Below are 19,423 nucleotides of genomic sequence, written 5' to 3' on the forward strand. Positions count from 1 at the left end.
CACTCACCCCGTTTACACAGCCTGGGCTTTCTAAAGCCGTTAACGCACCTTACCAATAGACGCTGTCTGCCTGCACGCTGGACTGTACTCCCCGCCCACCGGTGCTGCGAGCGGGGAGTAGCCCGTCCAAGGTATCTATGGAGAGACAACTGATTTGAACGGCGACTGTCCCTTTCTTTTTTGTTACTTACTCGATTTACCTCCCCACCGATGCTGCGAGGAGGAATAGAGTCTGGAAGGTGACAGCTTCAGGAGTATTGAGCAAGCTGCTCCTGTTTACCTGCAAAGGTTGCGGCGGCGGAAATAACCTGCTGAGTTGGAGGCTAACTTGTAAAAGTATAGCTGTTAGCTCTCTCCACAAAGCCTCATCAGGAAAAGACTGGATCCCTAAGACGACATCGCACCAAAGGGGTGAGTGTGAGATACCCGTTCAATTTACTTTAGAGGGGGAAGAGGAAAAGGAAAAGAAAATCAGCTAAGGAAGTTTGAAAGCAAAGAAACAGTAATGTAAAGAAGAAAATAAAGGCTGATGTTAGCTGAAAACTTCCCTGAAAGTTAATTTTTATGCAAAACGGCAGTTGGCAAACACTAACAGGACTCTACATTTTGTATGGGGAACTTTTAGTTAAACAATCTCGCAAGGACCAAGTGAAAAAGGGAAAGGTCTCAAGATTAATCCGTAAAAGAAGGGCAAGCAGAAGGGTTTGAGAAGTAATAAAATTAGTATTTGGTATAATTTGATGTTATAACTATCTTAACAAGATCACACGAACTGACTTAAACTTCCCTGGCAAATAACTGGACTAATTTACTCTGATATATAAGGGTTTTCACTGTGTTTTTTCTTGTGTCTTGATCTAGGTGATATAGGTATTATCTGTGATTTTTTACAAACATATAATACTTGATATGTTTATTTTCACTTTTTGTAAAATGGTTTGCTACATATTCAGCTAATTACTTATTGGTCGAGTAGGGGGGTAGAGGCAAAAGGGACTTCAGAGGGTTTACAGACCAAGCAGAGGTATATGCAGGAAACTCCTGTTAAAACAACCCCTGACATAATTCCACACAAGTAAAAATCTAGAAAATCGCCCCTAGACCTAATTTGTATTACCTAGACTGGCGGTTTAAATAAAGTAGCACGAAGAGGAAAGGTAACAATAAAGAAGGAAGGGAGGGGTTGGGGTAAGGATAAAAATAAATCTTGGGCTGCTAGAGTTTCTCCTTAATATGTACATTTAAAATATTCAGCAAAATAATCATATGATATAAGGATACATTATCAAGACAAAATAGGTCCATCCAGAGAGGAAATCCCCCAACTTCTCATAGCTTCTCTCAAGAGAGGGTTTAGGTAACTTATAAATCACTCTCTGTTAATTCTTTAAACAAGCTGAGATCACTGCCTTAGCCACAGCTTGTAAACCTGATTAGAAACTTTTCTAAGGCTGGAGCATACATAACCTACACTGAACGTACATGTATGCTATTGATCAACATTGCTATATTAATAGATGGATTTGTGGCACTTTGAGATTCGAGAGGGGGTTCATATCGTTTAAGTGCTGCACCATTAAATTTCCTATTCTAATCACCATTTCCTGGTCTTCTTTTTTTTCTCCCAATCACATTTAATCACCACCCCAATGTACCCTTTACACTCCAGCCAACACAAGATCACTCACGGTTGATTCCCCTCACCCCACCCCCTCATTACAATCCATCCTCCTTTTTTTTTTTTTTTTTTTTTTTTTTTCTCTCCTCGCACCCCCCTTCCTTCACACTCACATCATTCCCCAATTGGGCTCCTAGCCCTCTTATATGAGGCACTCGACTCTCTTTTTTTCTTTCGTTTTTCTTTCACTTAATGGATAAATTTGTCACTCCCAAACACAATCTGGGCATGGCGACCAAGAATAAGGATCGCAGAAATAAGAACTCCGCAGAAGCTCTAGTTGAGAACAGCAGCGAAGGCACTCCCTCAAAAACTCAAAAGGTTACAGCATCGCAAGACAACCAAGATTTGGTAGCCAGCATATTAGAAGCCATCTCCCCAAAATTTGAATTACTAAGGAAAGAAATTAAACAAGACTTAACATCCCTCACAACAGAACAACAGAAATCAGACAATTCTCTGTAAGAATACAGGAGGTTGAGCAACGTGTCTCCGATATTGAAGACACAACAATCACATACTTACCTATGATAGAAAATAATCAAAGTGAGATCATGAAACTCCAAGCAAAGCTAGATGACCTGGAGAACAGGTCTAGGAGAAATATTCTTAGGATTATTGGAGTTCCTGATCCCTCTAAGTCAGAAGATCTCCAGAACTTCATGACTAAAATTTTACCCACCCTGTTAAAAATTCCCCCAAATTCTTCATCTTTCATAATCGAAAGAGTCCATCGCTTAGGGAGAGCCTCAGACAATGCACTTAACACCAGCAGACCTAGACCAATCATATCAAGATTCCTAAACTTTCAAGACAAATAACTATATTTACATCACTATCGGAAAAACCAACCAATCATGTATGAAGGTAACAGGATCCTCCTCTTCCAGGACTTCTCAATAGAGACCTCCAGGAAGAGGAGAGAATTCACCCCGTTATGCGGGAAACTTATCAAGGAAGGTTGGCAAGCAACTGTTGTCTATCCTGCTAGACTTAAGATAAAATACAAAGAACAAATTTACTTTTTTGATTCTATGGAAGAAGCAGTTATAAAGTTAGAAGAATATGGTTTCAAATATTAATAAGGACGGTCGTTGACTTGATTCCTTTATAATTAAAAATGTTTATGGGTCTCTCTTGTCTCGGTACAGCGACTTATAAGCAGGATTCCCTCTCCCCTTCTTTTTTCCCGTCCCTTCTGTTTCCCCCCCCCCTCCCCTATATATACACATAATTTTTTTCCCTTTTTTTTTTTTTTTCTTTCTCCTCTCTCCCTCCCGAACCCCTAGTCTCTACTACATATCTGTGGTTGATTCCCTCTTTTTTGAGATGTTAGGATCTTCGGCTCATCCCAGAGTAGGAATGATATGTTAAAAATTACATCATGGAACATAGGGGGCATTACTTCACCGGTAAAACGAAAGACCATTCTATCGCATTTACAGAAACTAAACACTACAATAGCACTCCTGCAAGAGACACATTTAAATACTGAGGAGTCCATAAAACTAAAACAGTCCTGGGTAGCAGAAGCTCTTGTTGCCCCCTCACCAGATAGAAAAAAAGGAGTTGCGATTCTTCTAGGGAAGAGTTTAGTTTACGAAAAATTGCTCACTATCATTGACCCATGCAGCAGATATCTGATTCTAAAATTAAAATCTCAGGGCCTGATATATACCATCTGTAATCTCTACGCACCGAATATTATTGATTATCATTTCTGGGATACCCTTCAGGCACAACTTTTACAAGTCAGCGAGGGTCATCTAGTCATAGCGGGGGATTTTAATATGGCCCCATATTTTTCCTTGGACAGATATAGATATAAAGGAGCAATTAGGAAAACAAAAAAAGATAACCTTGAAATGAAATTATTTAACAACATACAGCACACATTAGCAGTAAGAGACATTTGGAGGACGCAGAATCCCCATGTTAAGGCTTATACATGTCATTCGAGAGCTACTAAGAGTCTGTCCAGAATTGACTTGATGCTAATAAATAACAACTGCTTCCAAACAGGTCCAAAAGCCACTATAGCAGAAATTTGTATTTCGGATCACGCCCCAATAATGTTAGATATTCCAACTTATCGCAAGAATTTTGCTGGTTCACGTTTTTTTTACCCCAAACATCTAAGTAATAACATAGACTTTCGAGAATGGTTAAAACTCAGATTAGTGGAATTTTTTAGATTGAACGAAGGCTCGGTTTCTAACCCTGCGATCTTATGGGAGACCGCGAAAGCGGTGTTAAGGGGGGACATCATAGCATACACAGCAAAAGTGCGCCGACAATCCAAACAGAAGGAAACTCAACTATTTGTCTTAGTAACAACTGCATATGATAGATATTTGAAATTTCCCAGTAAGGGCAAGTGGGACGAATATATAAAAGTAAAAAAGGAACGCGATTCTTATCTCACCACGCAAACAATATATTCTGAATTAAAATATCAATTAAACCTGTATAAATTTGGAAATAAGGCTGGTAAAATGCTCTCAAAACTTGTAAAAAATGCCAAACAATCAAATATAATTGAGAGTCTACAGGTTGAAAAGAGCAGACTAACCTCAACAGAAGAAATTCTAGATTCATTCCTCCAGTACTATAAACATATCTATGCACCATCAACCACGGATAAGGTAGCACAAGAAAGATTCTGGGACGACCTACCCATAAAAAAAGGCGAGACGGACTTTATATCCAACTTAAATGCCCCAATCTCTGAAACAGAAGTATTGCAGTCAATTCATCAGTTAAAACTAGAAAAAACACCAGGTCCAGACGCAATTCCCAACAAATTTTATAAAAGCATGAATGAATTGATTACTCCCCACCTCACAACTCTGTTTAACTATTTTTATCAAGAAAACACTCAGATCCCTCCCAACTTTTTAGAATCACACACTATTTTCATCTTAAAACCTGGGAAGAACCCACAAAAAAGAGAATCATATAGACCCATCGCACTGCTTAACTCTGATTACAAAATATTTACATCGATTTTAGCCAGGAGACTGCAGAAAGGTTTACCTGAAATCATACATAACGATCAAGCCGGATTTTTGAACAATCGGAGCTCAGCGGCTAAAATCAGACAACTTCTCCAGATCATTGAGTATTTTAAAAACTCTGAGGATAATTTCCATACTTCATATCTAGATGCAGCAGTAGTTGCAATAGATGCCGAAAAGGCTTTCAATAGCATAAATCATCAGCATTTACTCGACACACTAATTAGATTTGGATTTTCAAATAACTTTCTTATCTTAGTCAAAAACATATGTACGCAAGCATCTACAAGCTTGATCATACATGGTCAAATTACAGGCAAAATCAAGTTAGAAAAAGGCACCAGACAAGGGTGCCCATTATCACCTTTGCTCTTTGATTTAGCAATCGAACCTTTAGCAATAAAAATAAGGCAAAAACTTGATGGTATCTTAATTGGCATCAAAGAGGCCAAAGTAGCCCTATATGCAGATGATCTCTTGGTTTACTTAGCAAATACCAATAAGAATATCCCAATATTGCTAAATATAATTGAGACCTTCGGTCTTTTCTCTGGCTATAAAATGAATAGCACTAAATCAGAACTACTATGGCTAAGGATAAAAAATAATTCGCTAACCGACAATCCTTTTAAAACAGTCTCTAAATCATTTAGATATCTTGGGGTCATTATATCAGCGGATCCGCGGGAATGGTATGCATTAAACTTTTCTCCCACTCTACAATTTATAATACAACAGATGAGGAGCTGGCAAAATCTCCCCCTCTCAATAGCAGGACGAATAACATTGTTTAAAATGGTGTTATTGCCCAAAATAGGTTATCTATTTCAAAATCTCCCCTTAATCTTAAAAACATATGATATTAAGAAGCATTATACAGCCCTCCGTCACTTTATATGGCAAGCCCAAAAACCAAGAATCTCATTGAAGAGATTAACGCTTCCTAAGCAAAAAGGTGGAATGACCCTCCCAGACCTCCAGTTATACAATCTAGTTTTTCTGGGTCGCATAGCGACAGACTGGTTAGCTAGATCAAATCACTTCACTGACTACGATTTAGATCAAAGTATGACAACTCCGCTATCCCCAGTCTCACTTTTACATATTTCCCCTCAAAAAGTACCTAAACGAATAAAAGCCCTGAAGACTATAAACACGATAATAGTAGCTTGGAGAAAAATTGGGGCCCATATCCAGGTAAATACTCAAATCCCAGTGTACCAAACCTTCTTAGGGAATCCAGAATTTCAGGAGGGAACACAAGACCAAATATTACAACGTTGGCATAATCAAGGATTAACAAAGATCTCGCAGTTTTTTAAACAAGAGTCAGGTACCATCAAATCATTTGAAGAATTAAAATTGGAATTTAAGGTCAAAAATCAGGAATTTTTTATGTATCTTCAAACCAGGCATTATGCATGGCAATTAATTAATAAACATAGGTGGAAATGGAAGTGGGACAAGCTGGAAAATTGGGTATCACTAAATAGAGCAGGACTCTTTTCAATAACTCCATGGTATAATCTTTTAGTTTCCCATAAAGGAAATGACAATCTAACAAGATTAGCGCAGAAATGGGAAAATCAGGTTAATATAAATGATGGATCACAGATCTCCAGGTCAATTCAATTAGCAATGGAAACAACCTTGTCTGAGACCTGGAGAGAGTCACATCTAAAATTATTATACCAAACATATTACACACCCGAGAGGGGCTACAGATGGTATAATCTGAATTTCAATAAATGTCCCAAATGTAGTCTCCAAGCCGCAAATCTAGATCACATGGTATGGGACTGCCCAAAAATTTCACAACTATGGTATAAAATAGAGTATTGGATAAATAAAACTTTGAAAATTACCCCATATAAGTTATTAAAGACCCATGTCATCGTTTTGGTTGACAAGAATAACAGGTTTACAGATGTTAAAATTGTGAACCTGATAATTCTAGCAACCAGAAACCTAATATTTAAGAATTGGAAAAGTACAATAGTGCCTTCAATTACAGAAATTAAAAATTATCTCAGAAAACAATACTTAATCGAACAGAAAGCCACAGTAGTACACTCAGAAAGAGAAATAAGAGCTCTCCTTGATAAATGGGCAAAATTTATCAAGATCTTTTCACCTGCCGAAGTCCAATACTTAATATTCCCTTTCAGTAACACTGAGTTGGTTTTATCAGAAAACTGGTAAGGGAGGTAGAGAGAGAAAATAGTTCTTCTTTTTTTTTTAGGTTGACCCATTTCCCCTACCCTACTCCTTCCCCCGGATCCTCCCCTTTCCTCTCCCCCTCCCCCCCCCCTTTTTTTTTTTTTCTCGTTTCTCCCTTCCCCCCTGTCTGGTTATCTTCCCTGTCTGGTCATATTACGAGATATATATGACCAACTTGAACTAATTTGTATAAAATGTAAAATTAAATTTTCTTTTTCCATGTAAAAAAAAATAAAAAAAAAAATGTTATGCTCTGAGTCATGAAAGAAAAATGTCATGTTTTATGTCCCTTTAATCCAATAAAAACAAGGATAATTTGGTTCACAATCTGAAAATTTGAGATTTAATTTTGGTGTACATATTTTTTATTTTATTTATTTTGTCTTTGTTTTTAAGGTCTTTCGCACATAATCGAAACAAGGAAAGTTCTTGATTTAAGGATAAATCTCCAGCCTTCATTTCTACTGCTTCCAAAGTCTGGTTTCTATCATGAGAAGACGGACCTTATAATTGTAGATTTTGGTAGTTTTCAGGTACTTATGTATCAAGTTTATTAGTTGATGAGATTGTCATTGCAGACAGGAGTGATGTATAACCAAAGATATATCTTGTGTCTCTTGCTTCTTTTTTCTCTCTTTCTGCCGTAATAATCTACTCACTACCAGCGTAAATATGCCAATAGAAAATAGGAAAATGCATTCAGGGTTGCTAAGTTAAGTGCTAGATAAGAAAATATTATGCTAGCATATTTAGTGGGTGTACTAACATAGGCCTAGTTTCTATTGTTGTAAACTGGTGGTAGCATAAAACATCTTCATAGATTTTAATTGAGATAATTGTTATCACTAATTTGCACAGTTTACAACAGGAATGGTAACTATGCCATAGATTTTATTGAAAATATTCATTTGCATGCCATGTAGTGTGTGTATGTATATGTGTGTATATATATATATATATATATATATATGTATGTGTGTGTATATATATATATATATATATATATATATATATATATATTTATTGGTGTTTAATGTATTTCTCTTCCTTTAATGTGTACATACATATAGAGAAAAAATATAATTGATATAAGGAAAGTCTGGGATGAGGGCAGGGGCAAGTGTAAATTTGTAGTCTATATGTGTATATATACATTTTAGCCTTAGTACAGGCATGGTGTTTACCTTTGATAACGTGTGAGGCACATAAGCATGATATGTTTTTCCTAAGGCAAGCGTGACATTTTTCCAATTCCTTTTAGGAATATTACCTTGAAGACAAATGTGAAAGTTTCAAAATATATCAGCCAAAATCGCACCATGGATGGCAATGTTGCCTGCACATTAATCTTGCATATGATGTTGTAGTTGGGGGTAGTACGGACTCCTCTTAAACCCAGTCTAGATGCTATAATGAGCGTTCTCTGGAATCCAAGCGGTTGTCCCAAATTTGAATCCTAAATATAGATGACTAATCTGAGATCATGAATATTATATACAGTAATTCAGCTTTCTAGCTTTAAGGTGTCATGGACAAAGAGATTTTGGCATGCAAAAGGGTTTTTCAAAACCGCATCCCAGCATAGCAGTCACTACATTTGTGGCTGTGAGATCACTAAGAAAAATAGCAGTGTCCATATACCCCCTTTTTCTGCATATTATGATCTGTGCATTGTTCTGTTAAAGGGATACTAAACCAAATTTTTTTTCTTTTATGATTCAAATAGCGCATGCAATTTTAAGCAACTTTGTAATTTAATTCTATTATCAATTTTTCTTCATTCTCTTGGTATTTGTATTTGAAAATACAGAAATGAAAGCTTAGGAGATGGCCCATTTTTAGTTCAACATCCTGGATAGCGCTTGGCTACATTTAGACACCTATCAGCAAGCCCTACCCATGTGCTGAACCTAAAATGGGCCGGCTCCTAAGCTTTGATTCCTGCTTTTCGAATAAAGATGCCATTGATAATAAAATTGCATGCTCTATCCAAATCATGAAAGAAAAAAATTGTGTTAAGTATCCCTTTAAGACATTTTAACATTTTGTAACTAAGTTTCATGTATTTTGCTTTGAATTTCTTGAGTTTCTTTTTGTTTAGATTTTCCCCTTGTTTTTTCTCATTCCTTTACTGTCTTTCATATATATAGTTTTTCATTTAGATAATTGCTAAACAGATGATAATTCAAAGGATTATTGGTACTACCTAACAGTCTTTTCCTCTATAATAGCTCAGCAGCATAGATCAAGGTGCTCACCGGTCTGCCAACTTTTCATCCCTGGAAGAGCTGATGGATAAAGCGTATGACAAGTTTAATGTCCAAATCAAAAACATCCACATCTTGTTTGGAAGAGCAGGTATGAATCATGAATAAAAGGTGTCTCGTGTAAAGACTTATCAGATGTTTGGCTCTGGTGATTCATGGTGGCAGTAGTAGATCCCAGGGTTACAATGAAATTTTACTTTTTTTTTTATGTATTTGTACGCGATTACTAGTGTCAAAATTGACATAAATGCATTTTAATACTACAGGGGAAGACTGGAAAAAAGCTCGATTTATGACTTCTTCATCCTTACACATTTTGCAGCCACTGGATATTGGGGTACAGCTAAGTAAAGCAATGGTTGAACGAGATCGTAGGATGCCCAGGTAAGAGTCTATCTCTGTATAGTGTCTGAGTTTTGATTTTAGAGCTGTATTAATATTAATAATAATCATAATAGTAATGCTGACATATTTGTTGAAAAGTATGATAATTAACAACAGAGGGGCCGATTTATCAAGGGCTGAATGGCCCTTGATGCCCCTGTTTCTGCGCGAGCCTTCAGGCTCTCCGGAAACAGCAGTTATGAGGCATTGGTCTTAAGACTGCTGCTCCTTAACTGGTCCTCCGCCTCTGAGCAGCGGACAGCAATCAACACAATCAGATGTGATTGGGTTGATTGACACCCCCTGCTAGCGGCCGATTGGGCGCAAATCTGCGGGGGCGGCATTGCACAAACAGTTCACCAGAACTGCTTGTGCAATGTTAAATGCCGACATCGTTTGCGTTCAGCGATGTCTGACGGACATGATACACAGTCCCCCAGACATTAGTAAATGGCCCCATAAGTGCTATTGCTGAAAAATGCAGCTTTTTATTTTGCTGAAATAATTTTACCATTAAATGAAGCTCATCATGCACAGTCTTCTGGGTCATGGTAACAAGACTCTACAAAGTCTTGGGTCTCACATATACTTAAAAATGATTACTCTGGGACGGAAAAGGGGATTTATGTGGCTTTCAATTAGAGACTAAAATTGCATATATAACTGATGAATATGAAAGTAATAATTTGCATAGTCCTCTATCCTCTAAATAATCTAGTTTGTCATCCTTTTCCAAGTGTTAGAGTAAATCTTAAGAATCAGTTTTCTAAGCAGAACATGCTAAGAAACTGTTTGGCAGCTTTTCTGATACCTAAAGTTTAGAATTTGAATTAACTTGCTAGTAGTTCTATGGTATATATGGGTTAGTCTCCGGTCTGATAAAAAGAGAATTAGATAAATTATTCTTGGTAGCCTTTACCCATTTTTTATTTTTATTTGTTTTTGCTATACTTTCTGGATTCATGATAAACTGTTCCAGATTTGGACTATACTAGTTTATTATAAGATCATTTTTAAAAGGGACAGTCTAGTCAAAATTAAACTTTCGTGATTCAGATAGGGCATGCAATTTTAAACAACTTTCCAATTTACTTCTATTATCTAATTTGCTCAATTGTTTAGATATCCTTTGTTGAAGAAATAGCAATGCACATGTGTGAGCCAATCACATAAGGCCTCTATGTGCAGCAACCAATCAGCATCTACTGAGCATATCTAGATATGCTTTTCAGCAAGTGATATCAAGAAAATGAAGCAAATTAGATAATAGAAGTAAATTAGAAAGTGGTTTAAAATAACATGCTCTTTCTAAATCACGAAAGAAAAAAATTAGGTTTCATGTCCCTTTTAAAGTCTTTTTTTCTTGATTGCTGTAGTTTCCTATACAGCCATGTTTGCGTATGACCTTTTTGTTCTTTGATTCTGGAAAGTATTTTTTTGTTTTATTAAAAGGTTCTATACTGGGAGTTTTTCACTTGTAGAAGTAAAGAATGTGCTTGTTTGCCTTATCCTAAGAAAATTGTGTGTATGTCAAAGATACATATACATGTACCCAAATATACCCTCACTATTGTAATTAGGCTCATTTTTGTACACTGTCATTTAGTTTACAGCTTGCTGTTTTCACAAGTTAAATCTCTGTTGGTATTTCCATGTTGATCATATAATGCTCTTTCTCATTGGTTAAAGCATTGCCCATTTCAGATTTTCCACGTTTGTTTGTCTTGTATAGATATCTTTTTTTTTTTTTTTTTCTTTAACCAGAGTCTCTTGGAATAGTGATTTATTATTTTAACTGTGGACATTTCTTGTAAGATTCTTGCACAATTATTTTAATTGCAGAAAGTTTCTAGGCAAGATAAACTGTGTCACGATGTGTGTGTAGTTCCAATTAAAGTTGTATATTGGGTGTTGCTTTTGGGTTAAATAAACACCATTACTTTATGTAGAATATTATGTTAAATGCAGATTTAACTGCATAAATTCAGTCACCATCAATATGTGTGTATATATGTGACCTCACTGTTTTAGGTTCCTTTGTTCCTTCTTCTGTATAGGTTTAAAGTATCTGGAGAGTTGCCTCTGTTACATGTTAAAATATCAGACCAAAAAATTCAAGGAGTGTTTGAATTGCTCGATAGCATTCCTCTTCCAAAGACATCTAGTACCCCAAGTAAAGAGCATAAAAAGGTGAGACGATCCAATAACTTAAGATTTATTTTACTATACTAACATACAAATCTAATGCATTTAGGCTTAGATTACAAGTGGCGCATAAAATATGAGCACTATTGACTCTTAACATCATTTAAGTTATATCAACAGCTCTTCTATTTTCCTTCCTAAGATAGGGAGAATCCACGGCTACATTCCTTACTGTTGGGAAATACAACACCTGGCCACCAGGAGAAGGCAAAGGCTTAAATATCCCTCCCACTTTCTCATAACCTCAGTCATTCTTTGCCTTTCGTCTCATTAGCAGGTAACAAAGAAGTGGCAGAAGATTAGGAGAGTCCTGAAAAAGGGTATCTGCCCTTTGAGATAGGACTGGAGTTTTAAGTAATCATGTCAACCTCTCAGTGAGAGTATTGATGAAAGTTAGAGTCTGGAGATGCAGGAAAAGTTTTTCTGCAAAACCATCCAGACTACTGCTAACAGCTCCTAAGCAATCGGTGTTGACGAGTTTCACTGCCTGCTTTCGCTCACTCAAGTCCATGTCGGGAGCGCTGTTATAAGACTGTCACTCTTGAGAGGCTGTGTTCTGTTCCACAGCATGGATCCTGGAGGTAAGATTGTTTCAATTTGTTACACATAAAATGCTATAACAGGGTCACATACCTTGATAGGATCCAGGGTTTATATCCTCTGAAGAGGGTTTATTGAACAGTTGGGGTTAATTAATCAGTGTATTAATTATTTACATGCTGCTTTGTGTGATTTTTTTTTCCTGGGCTGATAGACTGTGTGCTTTTGGCTAAAACAAACAGGTTTCACTTTTAAGTTTCACTTTCTTTTTTGAAAGTGTTGCACAGCTCCTATTCCTTGCTGTACTTGTAATAACAGGGGAAGTACTGTCTTGCACTCCATGTGACCTGGTGTGGTCTATGTTCATTTCCTCCATTCCGGCTGAGACTTGAACCTGAGGAGATTGTTTACTCTGTTAACTGTCTGGGTCTAGGAGGTGGTGAGTGCCCCAGCCATTGGGAGTATAAAAAACGTTTTTAATTTGTGTCCTTCTGTGGCTATAACCTGAGCTATGGAGGACTTTGACATGTTAGAAGATACTCCTCCTGTACTAAATCATACCTGTTTATATTGTGAGGAGGCTGTGGTTTTCCTGCCCACTCAATTATGTTTCACATGCCTTAACATCATTATAAAGTCTAAGAAGGGAGACAAGCCTGCTAAGGCTCTTAGTCCCTCTGAGCCGTCTACCTCTCAGGACTCGGCGTCCCGTGAGATTACTACCCTTGCTACATTATCCACTCCACATGCAGTTCCCCGTAGCACATCTAATCCTCCATCCGGAGGGGGCCTTCAAACAGCGGTGTCTGCGGCCCTCAGTTCATTATGTCGCTCTAACAAACGCAAGAGAAAGGTTAAACATAGCTCTCCTTACCCGGAGTCATCTAAATATTTATCGGATTTAGCTGTTATGTCCCAGTTATACAATGATGATTTAACCTCTAGCTTCAGAGGGTGAACTCTCTGGGTCGGAGTCCTTAGCGTCTAAGCCTCCTGCTGCAGAGGAACCGTCCTTTAGATTTAAAATTGAGCACTTGCATTTTTTATTAAAGGAGGTTCTGTCTATGTTAGAGGTTCCAGAGGCCGTGCTGCCTGAAGAACCTATGATACCTAAATTAGACAGAGTTTTACGAAGACAGGAAAGTTTCTTTGACTTTTCCTGTGCCAGTTAAGATGGCGAATATTATTAAGAACAAATGGGAAAGAATTGGTTCTTCCTTTTCCCCCTCGTCTACTTTTAAAAAGTTGTTCCCGGTTCCGGACTCTCAACTGGATTTGTGGGGCTCCATTCCTAAGGTGGATGGTGCTATCTCTACAGGGAGTGCAGAATTATTAGGCAAATGAGTATTTTGACCACATCATCCTCTTTATGCATGTTGTCTTACTCCAAGCTGTATAGGCTCGAAAGCCTACTACCAATTAAGCATATTAGGTGATGTGCATCTCTGTAATGAGAAGGGGTGTGGTCTAATGACATCAACACCCTATATCAGGTGTGCATAATTATTAGGCAACTTCCTTTCCTTTGGCAAAATGGGTCAAAAGAAGGACTTGACAGGCTCAGAAAAGTAAAAAATAGTGAGATATCTTGCAGAGGGATGCAGCACTCTTAAAATTGCAAAGCTTCTGAAGCGTGATCATCGAACAATCAAGCGTTTCATTCAAAATAGTCAACAGGGTCGCAAGAAGCGTGTGGAAAAACCAAGGCGCAAAATAACTGCCCATGAACTGAGAAAAATCAAGCGTGCAGCTGCCAAGATGCCACTTGCCACCATCACTGGAGTGCCCAAAAGCACAAGGTGTGCAATACTCAGAGACATGGCCAAGGTAAGAAAGGCTGAAAGACGACCACCACTGAACAAGACACACAAGCTGAAACGTCAAGACTGGGCCAAGAAATATCTCAAGACTGATTTTTCTAAGGTTTTATGGACTGATGAAATGAGAGTGAGTCTTGATGGGCCAGATGGATGGGCCCGTGGCTGGATTGGTAAAGGGCAGAGAGCTCCAGTCCCACTCAGATGCCAGCAAGGTGGAGGTAGAGTACTGGTTTGGGCTGGTATCATCAAAGATGAGCTTGTGGGGCCTTTTCAGGTTGAGGATGGAGTCAAGCTCAACTCCCAGTCCTACTGCCAGTTTCTGGAAGACACCTTCTTCAAGCAGTGGTACAGGAAGAAGTCTGCATCCTTCAAGAAAAACATGATTTTCATGCAGGACAATGCTCCATCACACGCGTCCAAGTACTCCACAGCGTGGCTGGCAAGAAAGGGTATAAAAGAAGAAAATCTAATGACATGGCCTCCTTGTTCACCTGATCTGAACCCCATTGAGAACCTGTGGTCCATCATCAAATGTGAGATTTACAAGGAGGGAAAACAGTACACCTCTCTGAACAGTGTCTGGGAGGCTGTGGTTGCTGCTGCACGCAATGTTGATGGTGAACAGATCAAAACACTGACAGAATCCATGGATGGCAGGCTTTTGAGTGTCCTTGCAAAGAAAGGTGGCTATATTGGTCACTGATTTGTTTTTGTTTTGTTTTTGAATGTCAGAAATGTATATTTGTGAATGTTGAGATGTTATATTGGTTTCACTGGTAAAAATAAATAATTGAAATGGGTATATATTTGTTTTTTGTTAAGTTGCCTAATAATTATGCACAGTAATAGTCACCTGCACACACAGATATCCCCCTTAAATAGCTATAACTAAAAACAAACTAAAAACTACTTCCAAAACTATTCAGCTTTGATATTAATGAGTTTTTTGGGTTCATTGAGAACATGGTTGTTGTGCAATAATAAAATTAATCCTCAAAAATACAACTTGCCTAATAATTCTGCACTCCCTGTATGCTTGCTAAAAATACTACTATACCCCTTGAGGATAGTTCTTTGTTCAGAGAGCCGATGGATACGAAAATGAAAACCTTTCTGAGAAAGATGTTTCAACATACAGGATTTTTGTTTCAATCGGCGACTACAGTTTTGCCGCGGTTGCCGGAGCGGCTATCTACTAGTGCTACTCTTTGTCGAAACTCATTGAGGTGGAGTCTCCCCTCCAGGATATTAGAGACAGAATTAAAGCTCTGAGAGTTGCTAATTCTTTCATCTGTGATACGAACATGCAAATTATTAACCTAAATGCAAAGGCCTCTGGCTTTGCGGTCCTAGCCCTCCGGGCGCTGTGGTTGAAGTCTTTGTCTGCTGATATGACTTCTAAGTCCAGACTCCTTTCTCTTCCCTTCAAGGGAAAGATATTATTTGCTCCATTATTTCTACGGTTACCGGAGGCAAGGGTGCCTTCCTACTGCAAAATAAGAACAACAAGTCTAAGGGACAACAATCTTCTAAATTTTTTTCCTTTCGTTCTGACAAATCCCAATGACAACAATCCTCCTACAAGCCCGAGCAACCGAAGAGTACTTGGAAGCCGGCTCAGTTCTGGAATAAATCCAAGCAGAATAAGAAGCCCGTCAAAAACAAATCAGCATAAAGGGGCGGCCCCCTATCCGGGATCGGATGATGTAGGGGCAGACTGTCTCTTTTTTCAGAAACCTGGTTCATGGATGCCCAGGATTTGTGGGTCCTGGAGGTGGTATCTCATGGATACAAGATAGGCTTCAAATCTCATCCGACAAATCTTTCTCTCAAATCTGTCTACCAGACCAGAAAAGAGGGATACCTTTCTAGGGTGCATTCGGGATCTATCTTCCTTAGTAGTTGTTGTCCCAGTGCCTATTGAAGAAAGAGGTTTGGGGTTTTATTCAAACCCTTTCGTGGTCCCAAAGAAGGAGGTTACTTTCCGCCCAATACTGGACCTAAAGTACTTAAACAAATTTCTCAGTGATTCAGGAAGGCCAGTTTATGACCACTATAGATCTGAAGGATGCTTACCTTCTTGTTCCAATCTACAGGGAACACTTTCAGTTCCTGAATTCCTAGTCCAACACTTCCAGTTCATTGCCCTTCTGTTTGGCGAGCTACTGCTCCAAGAATCCTTACGAAGGTTCTGGGGGCTCTTCAAGCCGTTGCCAGAACTCAGGGTATTGCAGTAGCCCCATACTTGGACAATATTCTGGTGCAAGCAGCATCCTTTTGTCTTGCGGAGTCCCTTCTCAGTCTTCTTCGATCACTTGGATGGATGATAAACTTGGAAAAGAGTTCCCAAGTACCAGGGTGGAATTCCTGGGTACTATAATAGACTCCATATCCATGAGGATATTTCTAACAGACCAGAGACGTTGCAAGCTAACTTCGGCATGTCTTGCCCTTCGGACCTCCTTGAGTCCCTCTGTGGCTCAGTGTATGGAGGCGATTGGTCTCATGGTGTCCTGCATGGACATCATTACTTTTGTCAGGTTCCGTCTCAGACCTTTACTACTGTGCATGCTGAGGCAGTGGAACGGCGATCATTCAGATCTGTCTCAACAGATTGTATTAGACAGCCATTCGAGAGAATCTCTCTCTTGGTGGCTCTGTCCAGATCATCTGTCCCGAGAGACATGCTTCTTAAGACCATCCTGGGAGATTGTGACTACGGACTCAAGCCTATCCAGATGGGGAGCTGTTTGGGGTGCCAGGAAGGCACAGGGGTTGTGCACTCAGGAGAAGTCCTTCCTCCCGATCAATATTTTGGAACTACGGGCAATTTTCAAGGCTTGTCCACTTCTGGGTTCATCCCAGTTTATCATATTCCAATCAGACAATATAACCTTGGTGGCTTACATCAACCATCAGGGGGGAACGAGAAGTTCCTTGGCGATGAAGGAAGTATCTCAGATTCTGGAGTGGGCAGAGGCTCACAGCCGTTCGCTGTCAGCGATACACATTCCGGGTGTGGACAACTGGGAGACGGATTTTCTCAGCAGGCAATCTGTCCATCCAGGGGAATGGTCTCTCCATCCCGAGGTGTTTGCAGAGATATGCAGCAAGTGGGGGACGCTGGAGATAGATCTCATGGCGTCCCGTCCCAATACCAAGCTACCCGAAGTCGAAAGATCCCAAAGCACATATAATAGATCCACTAGCATTGCCCTGGAGGTTCAAACTCGTATATCTTTTTTCTCCTTTACCGCTTCTTCCTCGAGTGGTGGCCTGCATCAAGCAGGAGCGTGTATCAGTAATCCTGATTGCTCCATCGTGGCCGTGAAGGATGTGGTTTGCGGATCTAGTGGGGATGTCCTTATCTACTCCGTGGAAGTTGCCTTGTCGCAGAGACCTGCTGATACACGGTCCATTTGTTCATCAACATCTAGATTCTCTGAGGCTGACTGCGTGGAGATTGAACACTTAGTCTTAGCCAAGACATGTTTCTCTGAGAGTGTCGTTGATACTCTTATTCAAGCTCGTAAACCAGTTACTTAGCGTATCTACCACAAGGTGTGGAGGACCTACTTATTCTGGTGTGAATAGCGTGGTTTTTCCTGGCACAGAGTTAAGGTTACCAGGGTTTTATCTTTTCTCCAGGTTGGGCTGGAGAAGGGCCTTTCTGCTAGTTCCCTGAGGGGACAGATTTGGTTGGTCTTATTGCACAAGAGACTGGCTGAGCTTCCAGACGTGCAGTCCTTTGTTAAGGCTCTGATTAGGATCAGACCTGTGTTTAGAACTGGTGCTCCTCCTTGGAGCCTAAATCTTGTTCTTCGGGTTTTGCAACAGGTTCCGTTTGAGCCTCTGTGTTCTGTCGACATTAAATTGTTATCTTGGAAGGTTCTCTTTTTATTGGCTATTGCCTCTGCACACAGATTTCCGAGATCTCTTCTCTGGATCAGATTTGTGAGGTGGCTACCTGGTCCTCCTTACATACTTTTTCAACATTTTCTAAGTTTGATGTTTTTGCTTCGTCTGAAGCAGCTTTCGGGAGAAAAGTTTTGCAGGCTGTAGTGCTCTCAGAATAGGATCTGCATCTTCCTTTTTGTTCCCTCCCGTTATTCATTCAGTGTCCTCTGGAGCTTGGGTATAGTTTTCCCAACCGTAAGGAATGAAGCCGTGGACTCCCTATCTTAAGAAGGAAAACATAATTTATGCTTACCATATCAAATTCTTTCCTTCCAGATAGTGAGAGTCCACTGCCCCCGTCCGTTTTTTCTTGTCTATGGGCGGTCCCCTATTATTTATTTTATCTTCTGGCACCATTTATACTCTGTTTCGCCTACTTTTCCTTGTTCCCTCGGCAGAATGACTGGGGTAATGAGGAAGTGGGAGGGATATTTAAGCCTTCGGCTGGGGTGTGTCTGCCTCTTCCTGGTGGCTAGGTGTTGTATTTCCCAACAGTAAGGAATGAAGCCATGGACTCTCCCTATCCGGAAGGAAAGGAATTTATCTGGTAAGCATTATTAAGCAAATTATGTTTTTGCACTCATATTAGAAGTCCAAAGTTTTTTTTATGGCCTTTTATAGCGATAGTCTAGGGCACCTATCTGCATGTCCCTCACATAATAGGGTGGCACGCTGTAAAATTCATGTTGGATATCACTTGAGTGCTTAGTCAATTGTGCAGTAAATTGAGGATGGAGTTCTTCATGTGCTATACTAATAGTAAAGGTTTTCTTCAAGTCTTGAAAAGGGCAAAAAAATTGTTTTGGATTGTGCTCGAGCACAGCACTAAACTCGCCATTTGTAATACTGGCAGAATGAGTGCGCTAATAGCACTCTCTGTGCTATTAAATAAAAATATAGGGCATGACAAAAATAGATTTGACCATGTTAAGATACTTTGGTTAAAATGTTTAAGCATGCACTTGTAAGTAATATCAGCTTGTGTTTCTTTCTTTGCGTGAGGTTCCACAAAAGGTAACACACCTTTCACTCTAGATGTGTAGTGCATGTGTGCTGCGCTTGTAGTCTATCTCTCAATGTGTAGTGTATGTGTGCTGCACTTGTAGTCTATCTCTCAATGTGTAGTGCATGTGTGGGTAGTAATTTTAAAATATGTACATTATGTGCTTTTTTTTGTAACAGTAACTCAACTTTTGATTTTTCAAGGTTCCTGCAATGTCCATCTTGGCCAGGAGACCAGAAACGATATTTAAACAAGATATTGGAAAATCTCTACTTTTGGATTCTGGTGAGAATACCTGTGAAAGCTGCAATGCGTGAAGTCTTTTATCTTAA

The 19,423-nt window shown here is 39.2% G+C and overlaps 1 protein-coding gene across 1 annotated transcript in view; it reads left to right on the forward strand.

The window, feature by feature from the left end:
- VPS13C (vacuolar protein sorting 13 homolog C) overlaps positions 1–19,423 on the forward strand; it is a 1,402,311-nt gene that overhangs the window by 379,828 nt on the left and 1,003,060 nt on the right. The window contains 5 exon segments of the mRNA XM_053719302.1: positions 7,312–7,448; positions 9,147–9,273; positions 9,449–9,566; positions 11,624–11,756; positions 19,295–19,376. Coding sequence (XP_053575277.1) covers positions 7,312–7,448; positions 9,147–9,273; positions 9,449–9,566; positions 11,624–11,756; positions 19,295–19,376 — 597 coding nt within the window.

Source organism: Bombina bombina, chromosome 6, assembly GCF_027579735.1.
Source record: "Bombina bombina isolate aBomBom1 chromosome 6, aBomBom1.pri, whole genome shotgun sequence".
Classification (NCBI taxonomy): Eukaryota; Metazoa; Chordata; class Amphibia; order Anura; family Bombinatoridae; genus Bombina; species Bombina bombina.